Source organism: Peromyscus leucopus, chromosome 3 (genome assembly GCF_004664715.2).
Source record: "Peromyscus leucopus breed LL Stock chromosome 3, UCI_PerLeu_2.1, whole genome shotgun sequence".
In the NCBI taxonomy this organism is placed as follows: Eukaryota; Metazoa; Chordata; class Mammalia; order Rodentia; family Cricetidae; genus Peromyscus; species Peromyscus leucopus.
In genome coordinates, this window is record NC_051065.1 from 98806359 (window position 1) to 98822021 (window position 15663).

Sequence of the window (15663 nt, forward strand, 5' to 3'; positions counted from 1 at the left end):
GGGAAAACTCACCCTAAATGTGGGTGGCACCATTCCATAAGTCAAGGATCTGGACTAGCTAGAGAGCAAGCTGAGCAGCAGCATTCATACCTCTCTGCTTCCTGACTGTGGACACAGTGTGGCTGTCACCCCATTCTCCTGCCATCATGCCTCTCCTCCATGATGGACTGCATCCTTTGAACTGTAAGCCAGAATAAATCCTTCCTCCCCAAAGTCGCTCCTTGTCAGATTTGACCTCAGCAATGAGAAAAGTAACTAACATGGTTTCTTACAAAATGTAACTAAAATTTTTATCATACAATCAAACACTTAGGGCTTTTGTATCTACCCAAAGGAGTTAAAGACTGTGCCCACACACCTAGATGATTATATTAAGCTTCATTTATGCTTTCCAATCTTGGGAGCAGCACAGTGTCTGGTCTTTTTTTTTTTTTAGGGATTTTTATTTTTTATTTTGGAGACTTTCATATATGCATACAATGTGTTTTGATGAAATCCACCCCCATTTCCTCCCCTCTAGCACCCCCCAAACCCCACCACCACTTTTGCCTCCCAACTTCACGTGTTCTTTTTTTAAACCCAAGGTTCCTTTAGTGCTCCCTATATATATAAGGATGTAGGGCCACCTACTGGAGCATGGGCAGCCTCTTAGAGGCCACATCTCGAAAGGAAATTGGCTCTCCCTCTCCCAGAGGCCATCAGTTGCAAATAGCTAGAGGTGAGACTTCATGAGCCCCTCTCCTATCTGTGCTGGGGTTTGAGTGGCTTGTTCTTGTACAGATCTTGTGCACGCAGTCACAGCCACTGAAACACAAGGTCTCTCAGTAGATTAACAGATAATACATTGTGGTCCATCCAGACAATGGAATACTATTCAGCACCTAAACAAAATGAGCTATCGAGTCACAAAAAGGCATGGAAAAACCTTAAATGTACATTACTAAAAAAAGGAAGCCAATATGAAAAGTTATTTGTGATTCTAAATACACAGGACCCTGGAAAAGGCAAAATTATGGAGACAGTAAAAAAGGTGACTGATGAGCTAGGAATATAGTTCAGTAAGAGAGTATGTGCCTAGCAAAGATAAGGCCCTGGGTTCAATCCCCAGTACTGAAATTAAAAAAAAAAATGCAGTGAGAGGAATGGGAAAATAAGCAAAGAGGATTTTTAAGGCAGTGAAAACATCCTGATATTTTAGGTAAATGTCATTGTATGTTTGTGCAAACCCATACTACCCTAAACACTTATCCAAATGTAGACTATGGATTTGGGTTATTATTACTTTTCAATTGACATGAATCACTTGCAGTAAATGTACTGAGCTGGTAGAGGAAAATAAGGAGGGAAAAACTATTCATGTGTGAGGGCAAGAAGTAAGTGTTATTGTGTCCTTTTCAATGTTACTGTGAACCTAAAACTATTCTGCAACAGTAAAGCATTCAGAACTAACACTAACAATTGACTTCCATCTACAGCCCTCTTTGCTAATTAAAAACATCTACATATAAAATAATTGCATATGTAATTGTCTTCCAGAGTCTCAAAATCCAAGGCAAAACTGATCATTGAAAACATTCATTTCAGTGGTGTAAAAGATCCTAATTATACACAAATGCCTTAATATTTCTTCAGGTCCAACATACTAGTCGAGGGTTAAGTACATTTTAGAGTCAAAAGAAACCATTGTTCTGGATCCGTGCAGAGAGAACAGATCCATCTGAGAACGCAATACATGGAACCACCACTGGAAGAGGTGCCATGAGCTCTCTAAGATGTAGGGCACATGTAGTGAGGGAAACCTCAGTATCCTGTTCCTCACTTTTCCTGTGAAAGAAAAATATTTTGAGCAGAGGAAATGCTACCAGTATTTTTTTAAAAAAAAAATTTTTTTTTTTGGTTTTTCGAGACAGGGTTTCTCTGTGTAGCTTTGCGCCCTTCCTGGAACTCATTCTGTAGCCCAGGCTGGCCTTGAACTCACAGAGATCCGCCTGGCTCTGCCTCCCAAATGCTGGAATTAAAAGCATGTACCACCACCGCCCCAGCTAAAAAAATTTTTTTTTACCAAGGATGAATAAAAAAGACCAGAACACACTTATGGTTTCTCCCTGGTCATTGTCTAGGCTCTATCTACAAACTATCTGGGATTACTGGGAAGGATTTTGATGATTAATTGTTCCATCGGAATCGGCCACATGAAACTTTATTTGTATCACTTCCGAGCCTGCTGACTAAAATCAAGTGAAGTTTTATTCCTAAATTAATTTAAATCTCTCTCTTTGTACTAAACACAATAGCTACTACCAAAAACTTACACGTCTGTCTTCCAGAATAGATTGTATGTTCCTCACTCTGGATATCAAGAAAAGCAGGCATCTTCATTATTGTCATGGATTTCATTTTAGATTACTATCCTGACTTCTCAGCCTGGAAAAGAAGTGATCAGACACCTGGAGGAAGGGCTGAAAGACATAAGCCTGCTTAGTGTCAGAAGGCTGCAAGTGGTGGAGATCACGAGAGACATCCAAGAGCATATGGACTCACCGTCCCCCATTGAAGAACCCAGCAGTGGTGGTAAGAACTTTGCTTTTTGCTGTTTCCCATGCTGGTCTTGACCTAGCAAACTTCCTGCCTCAAAAATGTTAATGTTGGGGCTGGAGAGATAGCTCAGTGCTCATGGTCACTTGTTGCTCTTATAGAGGATTCAGGTTTGGTTCCCAGCACCCACATGGTGGCTTGCAACTGTCTGTAACTCCAGTTCTGGGGGATCCCATGCCCCCTTCTGGCCTTAGTGGGCACTGAATATGCACACGGTACACAGAAGTACCTGTAGGTAAAACACCCATACACAACAAAAATAAAATAAATAAACCAATTATTTTTTAAAGGGGAAAAAGTAGGGCATGACTGCCCATCTCTGTAAATGAAGCATCTGGGAGATGGAGGCTGGTATCAGTGGAAGTCTACACTACATAGCAGTTTGAGGCCGGCTTAGGCTCCATGTGACTGGAGAGAGGGAAACCCAAGTTTTCAGATTTGGTGACATAAAACACTTAGAACAGTGCCTGCCACAGATAAATGCCATGTGCTGGTGTTAATGATAGGACAATTGGAGTATTTGTAGTGCTTTTGAATATGCCTGTTACTGAGAAAATTTCAAACTCTAGTAATTTATTGTTTTACTAAAAGGAATAAATGACCATCAAAATACTTTTCAACTTAGAAGCCTATCCTAATCCCACCACCCATTACAGGATTTTTATTTTTGTACATTGCCACTCAGTTGTCCCTGTCACATTTATGCCCCATAGGTGGAATCTGTGTGTGTAATTTTCTGTTTTCATCTAACATAATGTAAAACTTTTACATAGTTCTCATGGTCCTTCGTTTCTGTTTTTTTGTCTATTTTTGTTCCTCTTTCACTCTTAAAAGAAAATGAGACAGTGTTTGCCCAAGAAATAGATACAGACTTTCACAGGGAAACCTGTATGCTTCCTTCACCCTATGCTCTTTACATGTGAACCAACCCTGTATCAACAGCAAATTCCTAATGATCTTAATCATCTTAGAATCTAGGAAGTTCTGCTAATTCTAGCACCCAAGACTGGCCTCGTAGAAGAGCCATAAATCATAGGAGTAATGTTGCTATCTTCTTTGGGGATTTTTTTTTGTGTTGCTGTTTTATTTTTTATTTGTTATTAGTATGTGCATTTGCACCTATGTGTGTGCATGGGGGGGGACATGCATGTGGAAGTTAGAGGATAACTTTGGGGAGTTCATTTTTAGCTTTCCACCTTGTTTCAAAGCAGGTTGTCTCTGGTTTCTGCTGTTCTGGGTAGTCCAGGATAACAGATGTGCAAGCTTCCAAATGATTCTCCTGTGGCTGCCTCCTAAGAATGCTGGGATTACAGGTGCATGCTACACCTTCCTGTGTGTTCCAGGGATCAAACTCAGGTTGTTGAGTTTGTGTGGCAAGTGCTTTTTACCCATTGAGCTATTTCACACAGAAGTAAGGTCTTTTTAAGTATTTTCTTCTTGTTTTCCTATTTGCTGCAGTGTTGGGGATCAAACCCAAACATTCAACACTGGGCTAAATCTCTAGCTCCTTAGAAATAAATCATGTGGGTTGGAGAGATAACTTAGCAGTTAAGAGTGCTTGATGCCCCGGGCAATGGTAGCACATACCTTTAATCCCAGCACTCGGGAGGCAGAGGCAGAGGCAGGAGGATCTCTGTGAGTTCGAGGCCAGCCTGGGCTACAGAGTGAGTTCCAGGACAGGCTCCGAAGCTACACAGAGAAACCCTGTCTCAAAAAAACAAAAGAAAAGAGTGTTTGCTGCTTGTAGAAGTGTGAATGAAAATGGCCCCCACAGGCTCGCACACTTGCAAGCTCAGTCCCTAGTCGATGAGCTGTTTGGGTAGGATTAGGAGGTGTGGCCTTGTTGAAGTTTCAAGCCAATGCCAGGCCTAGTCTCCCTCCCCCCACCCCCGTTCCCCCACCTCCCCACCCCTGCCTGCTACCTGTATATCAGCATATAAAGCTCTCAACTATGCTCCGATGCCATGCCTGTCTGCTTCCCACCATGTGGATCATGGTCTAACCCCCTGAAACTGTAGGAAGCCCTCAATCAAATGTTTTCTTTTAGAAGAGTTGCCTTGGCCATGGGGTCTCTTTACAGCAATAGGACAATAAGTAAGATAATGCTCTTCCAGAGAACCCAGGTTTCCTATATCGCTCACTATGGGCAGCTTACAACCACCTTTAAACACAGCTCCAGAGGATCCAAGGCCCTCTTCTTGCTTCCTCAGGCACCCATATACATAATGGCATACATTCACACAGACACACATGCATACATAATTTTTTCAAAAAAGAGAAAAATCTCAACTGGGATCCATATTATGGTACTTCTTGGGAGTGCCTAAAGCTTCATTCGTGTACTTTAAAGAAGTTAGAATTGGAACACGATGGTAGATAAAACACTCAACATCATTGGTGAGAATTCAGTTCTCCCCAAATTGACCTACTAACGTGATTCCAATCAAAATCCTATGAGAGTTTTTTGTCTATGAGAGTTTTTTGTCTATTTTGTCTTGTCTTGGTTTGTTTTTTTGTTTTTTGAAACGGGGTCTTGCTGTGTAGTTCTGGCTGGCATGAACTTGTGGCAATCCTCCTGCTTCAGCCTCCTGAATGCTAGGATTACAAGTATGCACTGCCATGCCCAGCTTCATTTTGTTTGTTGTTTTGTTTTTGCTTTGCCAAAGCCTAGGTTACATATTAGCTAGGCTGCCCTGGAAAATAAGATTCTCCCATTTCAATCTCAGAAATGCCGAGATTACAATTGTGTGCCCCCACACCCAGCTCACTTTTTCTGTTGTGGTTGCTAATCTGATGAGCTAATCCTATGGAAAGTGTGTGTGTATGTGCGTGAGTGCACTCTTGTACATGTATGAATCCAAGTTAAGGCACGTGTTAAAACTAAGGATTGCCTTGTCAGGTGTAAAAATGATGCATAGAGTTATTAAATAAGACAGTATTGGGGGGCTTGTCATACAAGCCAACCACAGATCTTTTGCCTCACACAAATAGTGCTCTGGATATCTCACCCAGCACTACACAAAATAACAGACAACATCAGATTGACACAAGAATAGACGATTTGTTCTGTCTGGAGCAGATTATTGATCCCAGAAGTAGAAAGTCACATGAAAACTTGATATGTGTTGTGGCTGCCATGAAAAAAGATTAATCAATCATTCTAGAACTATCAACATTCCTTACAGGAAAAAGGGAAATTGGACCTTTACTTTACAATATGTGTAACACTTTAAATGGATTAAAAACTTAAATATGAAAGATAGAACTTTTAGAAGAAAATGTGTAAGGAAAAAATTTCTGTAATGGTTGGTGAGGAGAAAAAGGAAGTATTTCCCAAATGAGACACAGAGTCTGCTAACGATGGGGGACTGAATAAGTGTCCCTGTATTAAAAATCAAAATTTCTGTTTGTCAGAAGACGTCATGAACAAAGTAGTCAGAAAAAATCACAACTACAGCTCTAACCCATATAACCAGTAAAATATAAATTTGGAATACAAAATTTGAGACATCATCATAAAGCGGAATGTCACAGTGACTGAACCACAGCTATGTAGAACAATGTGAGGAGTGGGGAAGCAAGGAACTAAAGACACCCAGAGGATGGCGATTCTTCACAAAGCTCAGGGCATTAAAACAATAAGATAGTGCTTAAGGTAGTAAACTGCTCTCTAACAGGAAAAAGGATGACAAGGAATGCAGTGTGTGGCGAGGCTTCCCCTGAAGATCAGAGAAGAGCCACCAGACAGATCAGTGCTGTTGATGCTATTCTACAGCTCAAGTTAAACAAAAGACTTCATGACTGTCCGGTTATTGTTGAGTTTTTTGGAACTTACATGAACACACATAGTATGTCTTCATTTGCATATATTAAATTTTATAATAGCCTTCTGAAGAATGGGTAAGCAATAAATATGCCAAAACTAAAAAGGCCACAGTGATCAATATCCTTTGGCATCTTGACGGCATCTGTCCAGGCTGACAACCGTCTGCACTGATTGGGTATCTAAGTCTTGAACCAGTTACAAATCAACTTAACGAGGCTGCCAACGAGCCTGCATTTCTCGGCCGTGTACACAAGGATATCAGGTTCCTTTGCTAAGTGCTCACAAGCCATCTGTTTAAAATTTCCTCCCAGGGTTGACCAGGGATCGATGTCAAGCTCCCTTGGAAAGGTATTCTAGCCATATGTGTTCTCAGGAAGCACCGAATGTTAACAATCCAAACAAAGAAGGTAGAGATTCATTGCTTCTTAGAAGATTCTAGAAAGACCTAGGTAGGGACTGGGCATCCCCTCTGTATGTCAAGCAGTTGTCAGACTCCAGAGTCTCAGGGAATGAGCAGCTGCTTGTCGAGTTTGTCTTCGATAACTGCATTAAAGTCATTTTCCTGTGGCATTAAGACTAAATTAGAAGCTCTGTTATGTTTGCTACCTAAAGATTTTTAACACAGACAGACATTTGTTTCATTAACAGAAGTCATGGTCTAAGAAAAATAGCAACCTCCCTTTCATAATTAAAGTAACAGGAATTTAGCAGAATATTTGAAGTTATTTGAAAATTGAGATTTTAAAAGTTTGGCCTTGCCAGTTTGAGGAATAATCTACACACCAGAAGTTATAGCCGCTCAACACACACATGAGTTTTCATAGTAGTATACACCTGCAGATCATCACCTCAGACAGGACAGGAAACACTTCCATCATGCTCAAAAGGCCCCTCCTGTTTCACTGCAGTCAATCCCACGGTTACATTTAATATAAGTAGAATCATACATATATACTTTTGTGTCCAACCTTTTTCATTCAGATATTGAGATTTGTCCATGTTGTTTATATCAGTTAATTTCTTCTCATTGTTGAGTAGTAATATTTTACTTAAATGTTATATTTTGTTTAACTATTTTCCTGTTGATGGACATTTTGGTTTTCAACTTTTAACTGTGAATAAAGCTGGTGAAAATAGCTATGCACAGACCTTTCTGTGTATGTATGTTTTCATTTCTCCTGAATTCTTATCATTCATTTTTTTCTCACATATGTACTTTCAACCCATTTGTGTGTTTATATTTAAAGTATATTTGAACCAGGCATGGTGGCAAATGCTTTAAATTCAGCACTCAGAGGCAGAGACATGTGGATCTCTGAGTTCAAGGCCATCCTGGTCTACAGGATGAGCTCCAGGACAGCCAGGGCCAGACAGAGAAACTCTGTCTCAAGAAACAATCAAAAATAAATGAATATATAATATAAATAATAAAATAAATATACTAACATAAATAAATAAAATATATTTGTTATATAGAACATATCTTTATATTCACTCTGATAACCTCTAAGTTTTATTTGTAATGTATACTCCATTAATAATTACCTTAAGTATATGGTTCATTTTAGGTCTACCGTTTTATTTTTTTTGTTTGTTTGTTAACTGAGTTTTTGTTGGCTTTTTTCCTCCTGCTTTCCTGCCTTTGAGGGGTGTTAAAATATTTTTAAAATTGGGGACTAGAGAGATGGCTCAACAGTTAAATGACCTAAGTTCAGTTTCCTGCAACCACATCAGGTGACTTACAACCACCTATAACTGTAGCTAGAGTTTTCCTGTGTCCACCCGGCTCCTGCAGCTGCTCAGACCCAAGTAAACACACAGAGACTTATATTACTTATAAACTGTATGGCTGTGGTAGGCTTCTTGCTATCTAGTTCTTATATCTTAAATTAACCCATTTTTATTAATCTATAAGTTGCCACGTGGCTTGTGGCTTACCAGTACTTTTACATCTTGCTTCCTCTGTGTCTGGCTGGCAACTCCTGACTCAGCCTTCCTGTTCCCAGAATTCTCTTCTCTGCTTGTCCCACCTATACTTCCTGCCTGCCTACTAGCCAATCAGCATTTTATTTATTAACCAATCAGAGCAACACATTCACAGCATACAGAGCAATATCCACAGCATGTAACTTCAGCTCCAGGGGATTTAATATCCTCTTCTAGCCCCCAAAGGCACCTGAATACACACAGAAAGACACACTCATACACATAAATTTTTTTTAATTTAGCTGAGTGTGGTGGTGCATGCCTTTAATCCCGGCATTCAGGAGACAGAGGGAGGCAGATCTCTGAGTTCAAAGGCAATCTGATTTTTTGCATAGTGGATTCCAGGCCAGCCAGGGCTATGTAATGTATTTCTTCCCCCACCCCCCCCAAAAAAAAAAAAAACAAAAAGCAAAATAGAAAGAGCATTTTAATTCTATTTAACCTATTGTAATTTAGAGATTCATCTTAGAATTCACATTTGAATTCACAAAAATAATTCACATTATTTTTGCAGCTTCTCTGGGGAATTATATTATATATCTTTTGTCTTTTTTACAACCTAATTAGAATTAACATGGTACCATAGGGCTTAAAAATCTATTTTTAAACTTTTTATAGCCTACTTAAAATTAATATAGCACTATTTCATGTAAAATACAAAAACTTCACAACTATGTAGGTCCATTTATCCCTCCTCAAACATACATTCTTTTACTTGTTAATTTGCTTGCTTGTTTGTTTGTTTGTTTTTGAAACGGGGTCTCATAGACACCAGACTGGCTTTGAAATTAATATACAGCTGAAGATGACCCTGAACTCCTGACTCTATGTCTCAAGTTCTGAGCCCTAGGGCTACATATACACTATTGTTTATGCTGTAGTTATCATATGTGTTCAGTGCTCTCAGAGGCCATAAAAGGGTACCAGATGCTCTGGGACTAGAGTGACAGATGCTTGTGAGCTGCCATGTGGATGCTGGAAATTGCCCTTAATTGCTGAGCTAGCTGTCTCTCCAGCCCCTAGTCTTAAATCCTGGATCCTCCATCTTTACCCATATATTTTTGCCACTTCTAAAGCTCCTCATTCATTCCTAAGAGGCCAAGTTTCCCTTAGATATCATGTCCTTCCCCTTGAAGGACTTTGGTATTTCTTACAGCATGGCTGTGGTAGTGACAGTTCTCCTCATTACTATTTATCTGAAAATGTCTATTCCACCTTTATTCATGAAGCATATTTGTCTCAGCTGTTTCAGTAATTTAAAGCTATTTCACTGTCTTCTGGCCTCCCCTGGTTTCTATCCAAAAGTGACAGCCCTTAAATCATTTTCAGCTATCTGGAAAGGATCATTTTTCTGACTGCTTTCATGAAATTTGTCTTTGTGTTTGTTTTCAGCAGCTTGATAATGCCATAACTAAGCATAGATTTCTTCTCATTTATCCTGTCTGAAGTTCACTGAGCCTCTTGAGTCTATATGTTCTTTTTCAGGGTCTGATCATGTATTTGTTGCTCTTAAAGACTTCTTTCTGACTGGACTCAGAAACAGAGGCTCTCAGTGAGGATAACCTACATCTTCTTGCATTCTGTTCTTGGCATTTTTCTTTGGCTTGCTTCATTCTCCTGGATAAAAGCTTAGCAGATTCTGCAGCCGTCTCCTTGTCTTTTTCTGAATGTGTTGTTTCTTCAGAGCGACGCTGGCATCTGTGTTGCAGAACGAATGGAGTGACAAGACTCTAAACCTGGGTGCTCTGCTTCTGGGCTTACCTTCTTTGTTTAAGGGCTTCCTGACAACCTATTGGCAGGCATCACCTCTTTAGAGAGACTGAGCAGCTTCAGGATGCTGTTAGCCCTTTTGGGCTCCAACTGCTGAGACATGGTAGTATCTGTCAGCCTGGGAATAGCCTTCTCTCCCCTTTGATCAAGCTGAGAACTCAGATTGGCATCCGCAGTGCCAAACAGACTTGTGCTTCCTCTCTCCAGCTCTCCTTGGTCTATAACAAGAATGCCACTTACTCAACATCAGGTACACTCTGACATGAATCAAGACACCTTGCCTTGTGGGAAAACCTTTTTTACCACCCTCACCACTGATTCAGACAACGTAATCCTTCCGCTCTTCACCAGAGCATTAGCAGCTACTTCCGTGGCCCCGTGCTCCTCATAGAAAATACGAAGTTGGCACTCATCATCCACTTTGATGTGTTTTTCAATATATTTCTCATAGCTGCTGACTGGGAGGGAAATATACAGCTTCATCTTGACATAGCTGACCGCTTAGGAGGCTCCAGGAAAAAGAGCTTGAATCTATATGCTTTATTTTTCTTTTTAAGACAGGGTCTCACTGTATAGCCTTGTCTGGCCTAGAATTCAATTTGTTTTTCAGACTGGCCCCTAACTCACAGAGACCCACCTGCTTCTTCCTCCCAAGTACTGAAGTTGAAGGTATGCATCACCATGCCTTACCAAACCTATATGCTTAAATCTGTAACCTAAGTTGAAAGTTTTTTTGCCATTATTTCTTCAAATATTTTTGTGCTACATCCTTTCTTCTCTTCTAGCACTCCAGTTACCCATATGTTAAAGTGGCGTGTGCCTCCTCATCTGATTTTTTTTTTTTTTTTTTGGTTTTTTTCGAGACAGGGTTTCTCTATGTTGTTTTGGTGCCTGTCCCGGATCTCACTCTGTAGACCAGGCTGGCCTCGAACTCACAGAGATCTGCCTGACTCTGCCTCCCGAGTGCTGGAATTAAAAGCATGTGCCACCACCCAGCTTTTCATTTGATTTTATAGTGCTGGGAACCGAAGGTTTTGTGCATGCTAAGCAAGCTCTGTACCAACTGACCTGTGTCCCTAGCCCCCCATCTGTTTTGTTCATTTTCCTTTCTTCAGGTCTTTACTTCAGGTCTTCACTTTTTCCTCTCACATTTTCATCCTGCTTTTTTTTTTTTTTTTTTAAGATTTATTTATTTACTATGTATACAGAAGAGGGCGCCAGATCTGATACAGATGGTTGTGAGCCACCATGTGGTTGCTGGGAATTGAACTCAGGACCTCTGGAAGAGCAGTCAGTGCTCTTAACCTCTGAGCCATCTCTCCGGCCCTCATCCTGCTTTTGAGCCCATGTGAACATTTTTGTTTAGATATTGTATTTTTAAAGCCCTAACATTTCCATTTGGTTATCTTTTATATTTCCTGTTTCTCTACTGACATTTCTTACATTCCTATTCATTGTGAACATACTTTCAATTCCCCATTGAGGATGATTTTAATTATGCTGGTATGAAGTCCTTATCTGGTAGATACAACAGCTTTATCATGTTAGGGTTTGCATCTGTGATCTGTGTTTTCCATTGAGACTGAGTCACAGTTTTCTTGCTCTCTATGCCAAAAACATTGTGATTTTTATTTTGTGAATGCTGTGATACAGAGATTCTAGGCTCCATTGTGTTGCTTTGGGGTGATTTTTGTTTGTTCTGTCAGACGATTAACTTTGTTAGCCTCGTTGGTCCTGCAGTGAGCAAACATTCAAATTCTCAGTCCCGTTCTCTTTATACTTGTTTTGCTTGCTGTTGTTGTTGTTGTTATCTGAAACAGGGTCTCATTGGGTAGCCTTGGCTGCTGTGAAATTCACTATGTAATAGTAAGTAGACTGGCCTTGACTCTGCCTCCTGAGTGCGGGAATTAGAGGTATGCGCCACCCTGCTTGGCCTCAGTCCCGTTCTTTAAGCCTAAACTCTAAGCTGTGTTCAGTTTGCCCCATATGTGTAATGCAAGGGCCAGCTGGGGCTTTGGACTCAGTGTAAACATGTCATTCAGTGCTCTCCAGCTCAGCTTCCTCACTTTCTGGAGACTCTGGTTCACCTGTTTTCTTCCTCTGACAAAGTCTTTTCTCTCATGTTTGGGCCAGGGAGACGGCTCAGTGGATGCTTGTATACAAGCGTGAGGACCTGAGTTTGACCTCCAGCACTCACATTAAAAGGCCAGACACTGCAACACCTCCTATAATTCCAGAACCAGTGAGGTGGAGACAGGAGGATCCCAGGAGTTTACTGGCCAGACAGTCTAGCCAAAACGGTGAGCTACACGTTCAGTGAGAAACTCTATCTCAAAAATAAGGTGGATAGCAATAGAGAAAGACACTGCAGTTGACCTCTGGCCTCTGCACATGCAAGCATGGGATCAAACACCTGCACACACATACAGGCCCTCCCACACAGAGAAATAAAGGAATACATGTTTTTATTAAAACCTAAGCCAATGTAAGGTTTGTCTCAGTAAGTAAAGGTACTTACTGACAAGCTCAAAGACCTGAGCTCCATACCCTAGTTCAGTCTCTAGGAGAGAACCAACTCTTACCATCAGACTACCAGACACACACACACACACACACACACACACACACACACACACACTACTATTGTTGACAAGATGAAAAAGGTGCTATGATGTCAAAGGACAACTGGAAACTAGGGGAAGTGCTGGGATTTACAACACAGAACATCTAAACACAAAGTTACAACAGCTCTTTTAGGGGGGAATTATAAATATCTTTGAAATTTTTGTAGAGGTTTCTTTTGAGCTGCCAGATCCTCTTTTATGAACGCAGTGTCCTGAAAACACTCTTCCAGTGATGCAGATATGCACAGACACATGCAGAATCACAGTCGTGCAGCCTAGGTGTGCGTGCACACGCATCCTTCTGGATTTTCTTCCGTTTTAGAGACCTTTTCAACTTTTTTCTTACTCACCTTAGCTCACTTGGCAAGCTCGATGATCCGAGTTCAGTCCCCGGATTGCACAGTGAAATTAGAACACTGACTCCCAGAAGTTGTGCTCTGACCCCCACACTTGTTCTCTGGTCCATGTGCAGCAGTGTGCGCCTGCTCGCACACACAGATAATGATGATTAATAATAAAATGTTGAGTGTTTAAAGGAGACAAGATGCTCTGCTGCAGTTGTTGGGTCCAGGCCAACAGACTGAATGTCTTCCCAGCCCTTTCTTCATCCACCTTTTCCTGTCCTCCTCTCTCAACATGGTGCCTGTGGAAACACTACTGCCCAGTCAGCTTTATGTTTTTGATGATCAGTTTACATTAAATACCTTTAAGTTGTGTGATATGTAAATTAATGTCTGCATGGGTAATAAAAGACTTTTGTTTTTGAAACAGGGTCTCTGACTGCCCTGGTACTTGGTACCTACCCCATAGCCAAATGCACAGAAATTCTGCCTGTCTCCCTAGTACTGCAGTTACAGGCACGTGCCATCATGGAGGGTTTTTAAATATCTCCTAACTAGTGTTTACCAAGCCAAACAATACTTACTCTAACTGTTTGTATGTTTTATTGATGTGGGAGATACATGGGACAGCGCAGCCTCAGATGTCACCCTCCTTTGAGACAGGTTCTCTGGTGGGTCTAGAGCTCACCGATGAGACTAAACCAGCTGTCCAGTGAGCCCCAGGTATCCTCCTGCCTCTGCTTCTCCAGTGCTTGAATTACAAGCGTGCACCACCATGCCCCCCAGCATTTTCACACGGAATCTGGGGATTGAACTCAGGTCCTCATGCTTATGAGACAAAAATTTTTTACCAACTGAACCATCTCCCCAGCTCCAAATAGAATGTTAGACTTTAGCATATCTCAGTCGCTACTAAGCAACTTCTTTTACATAGGGTTTCATTTTCTTTTAATAAAATAAAAATAGGACCATTGAGAACCATAGTTAAAAATATTTTTTCTCCCAATTTGGATCATATACTTCATTGACATTTTCAGCACACATGAGAAAAAGAAAAAGAAATGGCGAGGCTTTTAGTGTCTAAAATGTTCGCATCTTTGTAGACTTCCAAAAGACAACTTTTTCATCTTTATGCCCAGGAGCTGCATGGTGCTTTCAGGTCTACAGTGCTCCCGGGTGTCCAGTGCCCTTATTTTCTGTTCAGTGAGCTCTCAGCCTGGGCATCACTATCATTTCCAGCTTACAGCATTAGTTACTTTCCTGTGGCTGGGATAAAATACCATGACCAAGGCAACATATAGAAGGAAGAGTTTGTTTTGGCTTATGGTTGCAGAGGGGGCAGAGTTCAAAGGTGGGGACAGCATGGCACCAGGCACAGCAGCAGGCAGCGGACATGCACCAGGCACCAGGCACAGCAGCAGGCAGCAGACATGCACCAGGCACCAGGCACAGCAGTGGGCAGTGGACATGCACCAGGCACCAGGCACAGCAGCAGGCACCAGGCACAGCACCAGGCACCAGGCACAGCACCAGGCAGTGGACATGCACCAGGCACCAGGCACAGCACCAGGCACCAGGCACAGCACCAGGCACCAGGCACAGCACCAGGCAGTGGACATGCACCAGGCAGCAGGCACAGCACCAGGCAGCAGGCACAGCACCAGGCAGCAGGCACAGCACCAGGCACCAGGCACAGCACCAGGCAGCGGGCACGGCACCGGGCACCAGGCATAGCACCAGGCACCAGGCATGGCAACAGGAGAGCTCACATCTTCAACCACAACCACAAAGCAGAAAGGACAAACTGGCAGTGGATCCAGGCCTTAAGCTCTTCAAGCCCACTCCAGTGACACACTTCCTCCAGCAATGCCACATTTCCTAAACCTCCCCAAATAACGCCACTAACTGAGGACCAAGTATTCAAATGCCCTAGGCTACAGGGGACATCCCATTCAAACCACCACACAGATGTAAGAGTTGGAGTTACAGAAGCCAAGTGACTGGCCTGAGGTCACAGAGAAACTATTCAGCAGCCTGGCATTGAAGCATTTACTGAACCCTGCTGTGTGCCAGGCACTAGACTAGTCCCGGTGCCACGGGAATGGACAGGGTACCAGGGGTGACACACAGCAGCATATATATATATATATATACACACACACACACACACACTGGTCTGGCTAAGGCTCCTCTGACTACATCTGTAGCATCCAGAGAAGGCACAGTCACAGAACCCAGTGCAAGCTTAGCTGTCAGGGAATACTCCTAAGACCACTAAAGGACAGTCCCCATCTGTGTCCCCTTAAAACACACAAGCCAAAGAACAAGAGATTCAGGGACTAGGGAGATGACGTAGTGGTTGTCACTAAGCCTGACGACCTGAGTTTGACCTCTCAGCCCCACATGGTGGAAGGAGGGGGACTGACTCCTGCAGGTTGTCCTCTGACTGCCACACATATGCACGGTGTGCATGCACACAATCACAATCACACACACACACACACACACACACACACACACA

The 15663-nt window shown here is 42.0% G+C and overlaps 1 protein-coding gene across 1 annotated transcript in view; it reads left to right on the forward strand.

Annotated features, from left to right (window-relative positions):
- The window catches only part of LOC114694452 (meiosis 1 associated protein), a 70284-nt gene that overhangs the window by 17397 nt on the left and 37224 nt on the right, over positions 1-15663 (forward strand). The window contains exon 3 of the mRNA XM_028871397.2: positions 2403-2571. Within this exon, the coding sequence (XP_028727230.1) occupies positions 2403-2571 (169 nt within the window). The remainder of the gene's footprint in view (positions 1-2402; positions 2572-15663) is intronic.